We start from the raw sequence: 6,978 nt of genomic DNA, 5'->3' as shown, positions 1-6,978 counted from the left end.
AATATAGCTCTATTGGGAAAATGGTGGTGGAGATTCAAAAACTATCCGGATAGCACTTGGGCTGAGGTGATAAAAGCAATATATGGCATAGATGGTGGATTTGCTAGGCCCTCAGTAGCAAAGAGAAGGAATGAATGTTGGGGAACAATTGCTAACATCCCAAAATTGTTAGAGAAGGAGAATGTGTCTTTTATATAACATTTTAAGCTGTCAACCAATGCCAATGGACCAACCAAATGTTCAGTTGCATCTCTCAGAAACCATATTGACAATGGAATCCTCCCTCTAAGCGAGAGTAGTTGGTCTTGGAACTCTCTAATACTGGGAAAATTGAATATTCTTGCTTGCCGAATCTGTCATGGTAAACTTCCATCCATGGCCAACCTATTTAAATTTGGCATCAATACATCAAACTTGTGCAGGATTTGCAATGGAGCTCCAGAAATAGAGGAACATGTGTTCGTGGACTGCCCAGTATCACATGAAGTATGACAACAAGTCTGTAGATGGTGGCGTTTGTTGGACTATCCTCTAAATTTGATTCGTGATTTGTTAGAATGCAAAGCAAGGCTCGGGGGTCATCATAGGCTGTCAAAGATTCACGAGGGTATCATATTGGTATTTCTTTGGGTGATTTGGAGATATAGGAACTCTAAAGCTCATTCTTCAAATTCAAATCCAAAACCACATGCGGCGCTTGTTTACGAGGTACAATCGTTATCGCTTCTTTGGATCAATGCAAGGAAAAGAAAATGGCAAGTGCTAAGCTGGTATGAATGGAGTTGTGCTCTAATTTTAGAATGCAATTGTAGGCTATAATTTTGGTTGTTCTTATGATAGCTTTGTTGTTCTTTTTATTTTGTATGTTCTTTTGTACCTCCTAGCCACTGTCTAGTTTGTTTGTGTTTTAATGTCAGCCAGTGGCAGACACATAATGTTTTAATAATGGTGTCACTCGTACTTTAGGTCGGTGCACCTAATAGAAAAAACAAAAAGAAAATATTAAATACGTGCTCCACTAAGGTCCGCCCCTAATGCCAGCTTGCCGTTCAAAAAAAAACTTAAGACTCAGCCAATGATGAAATCTATAGAAGTGACCAAAGGTGATTGTCGAATTATTTGTTATATATTAAATACGTGCGCCAACTACAACTAAAATGTGAGGGTCTTTTTTTTTTTTTACTTTTTTGATTATATATTTTAATATATAGTTGAGTTTTGTTAACATAAATTAGAAATTGAAGTACGTGTAACTTTGATAGACATAAAGTCTCATATAGTTATTCCACTTATAAAAATAGGAATAAATAAATATCAATAGAAGAAAATATCCAATTCTAAGGGCATATTGGTAAGTTTTAGTTAACTATTCATCTTTAGTTTTAATACACATTCTGTTTTACTCTATAATTTCATTACGTTACATATAAAATGTAAACCCTCAAACTTACAAAAAATATATATTAAAAGATGAATAGTTATCAGGTTATTGGCCTAGTGGTATCGTGAGATATCCTCTATTTATAAAAAGACATGTCATGATACTATTAACCAATAACATGTTGGTAATTATTCATCAAGTAATATATAATTTTTATATAAATGTCATGATAATTTCAATCATGTTATTATATTTTCTATTGTGTTATTACTTTTACTTTTTGTGGTAAATCCATAAAAAAAAAAAAAAAAAAAAAAAAAAAAAAAAAAAAAGTCGCTTTAGAACTTGATATGCATCATAAAAAATTTCACTGAACATAAACAGTGACTGATACTTAATACCTAATTCAATTTAATGAACATATTACATTTGTCTTATAATATCAATGTCCTTGTCAATATCTTTTCATGTCATTTTACATTGCTCAAATCTTACCAACTATTTTGTACCAAGTGTCAATCTTATATCAACAAAAAACTTGTTTTTCAACTAAAAGCTAATTTTCAACTAATTAGCCTAAATCCCAAAAACATTTCACAATACAAGTTTTCATATCCAAATTAGTAGCCAAAAATAGTAAAATACCAACATACGTTCAAAATTCGGTTTTCCCTTACAACAATAACAAAAAGAACCCAAGAATATCAAACCCAAATAACTAAAAATGCAAAAATCATCTTGTAACGTCTCAAAAAGAAATATAATTGGCATCATCATCATCATCAGAATAATAACAATAACAATAACAATAACAATATATAAACTTTGATGGCCTGCAACGCATGTAAGCAGCATAGCTCCTTCCCAAACTAAAACTACATCTTCTTCTTAACTTTAAACCCTAAATCCATTTATATATTCTTCTAACATATCCATCTTTTTCTCCTTCCAAGTTTTCTGCGCTACAATTTCTCATTTCAACCCAACCAACACAAACACAAAAAAACAAAACAAAACGAAACAAGAAGAGCCCTTTTGCAAAGAAGCTAACTTTTTTTTCAAAAAGAAAGAAGTAAAATAGAGAGAGACAGAGGGGGTGTGGATTCTAAACATGTGTTCCGGAACCTTCTTTGACACGTGGCGTGTGGTAAAACCAAACCAAAACCATAAAAAGTGTTTGAGAAATTTAAGGTTCCTTTTTTTTCATTTTTTTTGTTTATGGGGTGGATTCGTTTGATGCATAATACATGTACAAGCTGTTTGCAGCAGCACAAGCTATTGAGTTTTCAGTTGGGTGCCATGCCAGGTGGAGAAGCTTTGTTGTAAAATCAAATGAGTTCCCATTTGTGTCATTTCCTGAACTCTCTGCCCCTAAATATATTTTAAGCAAAAACATATTATTATTATTTATCACTAATTTAAGTAGATTTTATTCAATACTTTTAGTAAATTTTGTGCTAAAAAGATAAAAAAAAAAAAAGACAGCTAACCTCTTCTAACAACACGTGTTATGCTGCTGCTTAAAGATCTGGAAGGCCTTGCAGGAGTCTGCACTTGTCGCCTATAAATTGTAACAACCGTTTCTTTTTAGTCAACACATTTGTATAATACAAGGGGCAATTTCGTCCCACATATCTAAAAATTTGTCAAACACGTAAAAATATCTCAATTTTGCTTATTTGGGTAAGAAAACTAGATTCTTTGCCAATTAAGTGCATAAAGAATTGTAAGTATTAAAGATTTTAGTATTCTAATTGACAATAAAATAGTTTGTTTATGTTATACCCAAATTAGAAAAAATGAAATAGTTCAGTTAATTAGTTGTATATATATATATATATATATATATATATATATATATATATATATATATATATATATATATATATATATATATATTATACCTCATTGGGTTTTTGCTAGCTTCCAGGGTGGTGGCTTCAGTACTTGTGGGACCCGAGCCAAACACACGGAACAGATTGCTGAAACCAATATCATTAAAAAAATAAATATATAAATAAATAAATAAATAAATAAAAAGATACAAAATTTGACATGTTTGTTACCTGTAAGAACCAGTTGCTACACGCATTCCATCACCACTTAAACAGCACTCAAATTTATCGAAAATCGAGTCATTTTCATATAAGTCACATAGCTGGAGGTTATCATTTAAAAAATTTCATTAATCTCGGTGCAAAAAAGACAAAAATACCCACAACATGTTGAGTGAACTGAATAAATATATACCTTAGGTCTTAAATATTCGTGAACCTGAAACGTTGAAACGGGTCCCGCGTCCATGTTGATGTCCCATAACTGCACAAAACAGTTTCAAATAATTAATTCTATGTTGTGTAGTTATTAAAAAAATAAAAAAAGTATTTAACTTTTATATAGAAATAGGTTTAATTGTAATGTAAAATATTAATATCAGAAACCTTAAGTGTCATGTAATCACGGCTTAGTATATATCTTCCATTCCTTCCAAATTTAATATCTGAGATTGATGCTATTATCTCTGTGAAGAATGATCTTGAACCAGGTGCTTCTTGTTCTTCAAACCTACCAAAATCAATGTGTCAGTGTCATTTATGATTATACATGACAAAAGACGTAAATACCCTTTTCATTGACCAAAATACTTACAATTTGGAATGTCGATCACACAATGCAGATTGGCGTAAATCAATAAGGCGAATGGATCCTTTTGAACTACTGTATGCTAAAGTGTTGCAATGAGTAGGATGAAATTCAGCTGATGTAATCACCTCTGTAAGTAAAGTAAGTAACCCAAAATATAAATATCCGAATGGAAAGAAAAGGTTAATTGTAAACAATCACATGAAGATATGCATATGTTAATTAGGGCACAAAATTGAAATTTCCAAAATTTATACCTGTGAGGTCCTCCATATTTGTAGGTTTAACATCCACAATGTTGAAACTTTGATTGCTAATTTCCAAATTCCAAAGGTTTATCCGAAGATCATCAGCCGAAATGAATGTTTCACCATCACTAATTCAAAAGGAGAAAATCAAAACTCAAAAAGTATATTTAAACCAAGTAATCAAAGTAAAATATACAAACAATAATAAACAATGACACGTGAAAGAATCGAAATCAAATATCCAAACCTGTTATTTGAGATTGAATTGATATGATAATCATGTGCATGAGCATACACTCTTCTACATCTTGCAACAAGACTTGTCTCATTACTAGTTACCTACAAAATTTACCTTTGTGTTATGTTACACTTCCACTCAACCAAAAAAGAAAGTTAGTTGAATGAAAATAGTCAAAACTTCTCCCTATTGCCAAAAAAGGTAACTTTTTTAGACTAAATAACAATGCAATATTTTATAGACATATTTATACGTAAATACAAATAAAGCATGAGTTGGGTACAACTACCACAGGTAAACGTAATGACTGGATTCCCAAATCCTTGGTCAAAGTCAAACTAGTGAAGGATTTATCAGTGTATTCCCCATTTACACCATGTGATGATTTTTGGTTTGAAGAACTCGCGACATTTCCATTCCCAACAGCTTTAGAAACATCCATATTCATATCCGCAATTTTTTTAACCTTCTTTTCTTGAACCTGAAAAGTCAACACAAAATTATCAATAGTTCATATCCAAAAGAAAAATGAAATATACAATTTTATATGTATTAAAGTAGTTTACCTTCCAAAATTTAATGGTTTTGTCATTGGTAGACAAAAGAAAAACAGCACCATTGGCTGTTTGACACCATTTGATTTTGTTAATCTTCTCCTCGATCTCCAAACTCTTTAAATAATCAAACTGAAACAAAAAATAATTTTGAGATATAATAAGTAAAACAATGATCAGAAAAGTGAGAAAAAGTAATTGAAAAAATAAAATAAAAAACCTCAGGTTCATGGCTTTGAAACTCGGTTTTGTAGCGGAACTCAGGATGCCTACCACTTGGGTAATCTGTCTTCTCTAAATCCTTTCTACTTCCACCATGCTACAAAATTGTACATGATTTAAAAATACAAAAATATAAATATATAATTTTCAAGAAATTATAATTGTATTAGTGATTCTGACCTCCTTTGTATCAGTCCTCTCAAATAACACCACCCTCCCACCACGATCACCAGTGGCAAGATGATCACCACTTTTATCAAACTCTATAGCTGAAATGATATCAACTGTGACACAAATTCAAAACAATGTAAGATACTTATATAAATGATTTGTTTGTTGCATGTAGACAAAAAAAAATTATATATCAAAGTACTAGATTACATAATTGTGTAATGATAAAGAAAGAAGTTCCAAAGATTTGTTGTTATATTCATCTATGGAAAACTACATCTATGCATTTTAATAACCTTTTGAAGTGGTTTTTTCAGAGTTGATTAAATCTTACATGTACTTAAATCACCAAAAAACACAACATGCATTTAAAGAAGTTAATTGAAAACAAGAAAAGGGAAAAGATTGATTGATTGTAACTTGATCAACATTCAATTGCAAATTTGTCGTTTTTAATTGATTGGGTCAACAAATTGAGCAAAAGTACGAGCATTAAATAGAAAATAGTGTGATTGTTCATGAAATCACCGATGATACAGCAATGTAGCGATCCAAATAATAGATCAAAGACACACTTTATTCAAACCCTAATAAACATACGAATCTGGGAATTTAAATTTAGATAAGTAGAGAAGCTAATTTACCTTCTTGAACTTCTTCACCGGCGGTGCGTTCACCAAATACCTGAGAGAACCTCCAGTCTAGCGGCGGTGGTGGACCCGCCGGAGCTGCCGTGACATCTCCATCACCACCGGTCATTCCTTCTTCCTTTTCTTCTCGCTTTTTGGGTTTGTGTAATTAATCAAATGGAAAACAAATTAATGAAGTTGAAACTAAAATCAAATCAAGAACAGCCTCAGCGGATCGCTTTTTCCCAATTATTATTCTTCAAGATCGCAGCTTCCGGACCGTCGGATGATTCCATCAACGAAAAAGAACAAAAGAATGTCACCTTTTCAGATTCATTCAACCATTAATAAGCATCACCTCATCATCATATTCATCATCATCATCAGCAACAACATCCACATCGCTTAATTCGTAGATTGAGATTTAATTTTCTCTCTCTTCTTTCACACCCACACCCACTTTCTCTCTCTCTTAAAAAAATCTCTTTTTTTCGCAGTGGGGAAGGAGAAAAATGGAAACTTTGAGCAACAAAACCGTTCCTATTGCCTCCCAACACACCAAAACTCCCGTCACAGCGAATACTCTCTCCCAATATTTCTATATTTTCTTCTGTCGTTTACGATAATATGAAGATAAAATCAACAGTTGGTGAGTTGATTAGGTCACAGATGAATGGGATTGTGCCACGTGTACGACGTGGATGTGTTGTAGTGGTGCGTGATGGGATTTCAATCACCGTTTGTGAGTGGAGATAAAAGTAAAAATTAATTTAGAATTCTAGATGGAGGACAACGTTATTCAATACTGTACACCACCCGGGTCGAGTTAGCGATGAGTCGATGACACAAGGTGAGAGTTAGAGTAAAATGACGTTTATGTCCCTCTCATCTT

The 6,978-nt window shown here is 32.3% G+C and overlaps 1 protein-coding gene across 2 annotated transcripts; it reads right to left on the bottom strand.

Moving 5' to 3' along the window:
• Positions 1–2,119: 2,119 nt before the first annotated feature.
• LOC111906859 (serine/threonine protein phosphatase 2A 55 kDa regulatory subunit B beta isoform) lies at positions 2,120–6,663 on the bottom strand. Of its 2 annotated transcripts, none has more exons than XM_052770487.1 (14): positions 6,102–6,663; positions 5,467–5,570; positions 5,285–5,383; positions 5,077–5,196; positions 4,797–4,991; positions 4,520–4,611; positions 4,282–4,400; positions 4,031–4,154; positions 3,823–3,946; positions 3,632–3,700; positions 3,448–3,539; positions 3,286–3,363; positions 2,872–2,942; positions 2,120–2,752 (listed from the first exon to the last, which is right to left on the bottom strand). In XM_052770487.1, exons 1-14 carry the CDS (start codon positions 6,214–6,216, stop codon positions 2,598–2,600), a joined length of 1,557 nt encoding a protein of 518 aa, XP_052626447.1. In that variant the 5' UTR covers positions 6,217–6,663; the 3' UTR covers positions 2,120–2,597. The 2 variants fall into 2 exon arrangements, with proteins under 2 accessions (XP_052626447.1, XP_052626449.1); XM_052770489.1 differs by having other exon boundaries at positions 4,800–4,991.
• Between the last annotated feature and the right edge of the window lie 315 nt (positions 6,664–6,978).

This window comes from Lactuca sativa, chromosome 4, assembly GCF_002870075.4.
Source record: "Lactuca sativa cultivar Salinas chromosome 4, Lsat_Salinas_v11, whole genome shotgun sequence".
Taxonomy (NCBI): domain Eukaryota; kingdom Viridiplantae; phylum Streptophyta; class Magnoliopsida; order Asterales; family Asteraceae; genus Lactuca; species Lactuca sativa.
Note: the sequence above shows the minus strand (reverse complement) of the source record. Positions and strands in the feature narration are given on the sequence as shown.

Bases quoted from the DNA above. Each gene is read 5' to 3' on its own strand.
- LOC111906859 (XM_052770487.1), bottom strand. From the start codon at position 6,216: ATGACCGGTGGTGATGGAGATGTCACGGCAGCTCCGGCGGGTCCACCA. The intron at 3,540-3,631 runs GTATATATTTAT...GATAACCTCCAG, and splicing joins ACGAATATTTAAGACCTAAG to CTATGTGACTTATATGAAAA. The intron at 2,753-2,871 runs GTTAGCTGTCTT...AAATATATTTAG, and splicing joins AACACGTGTTGTTAGAAGAG to GGGCAGAGAGTTCAGGAAAT.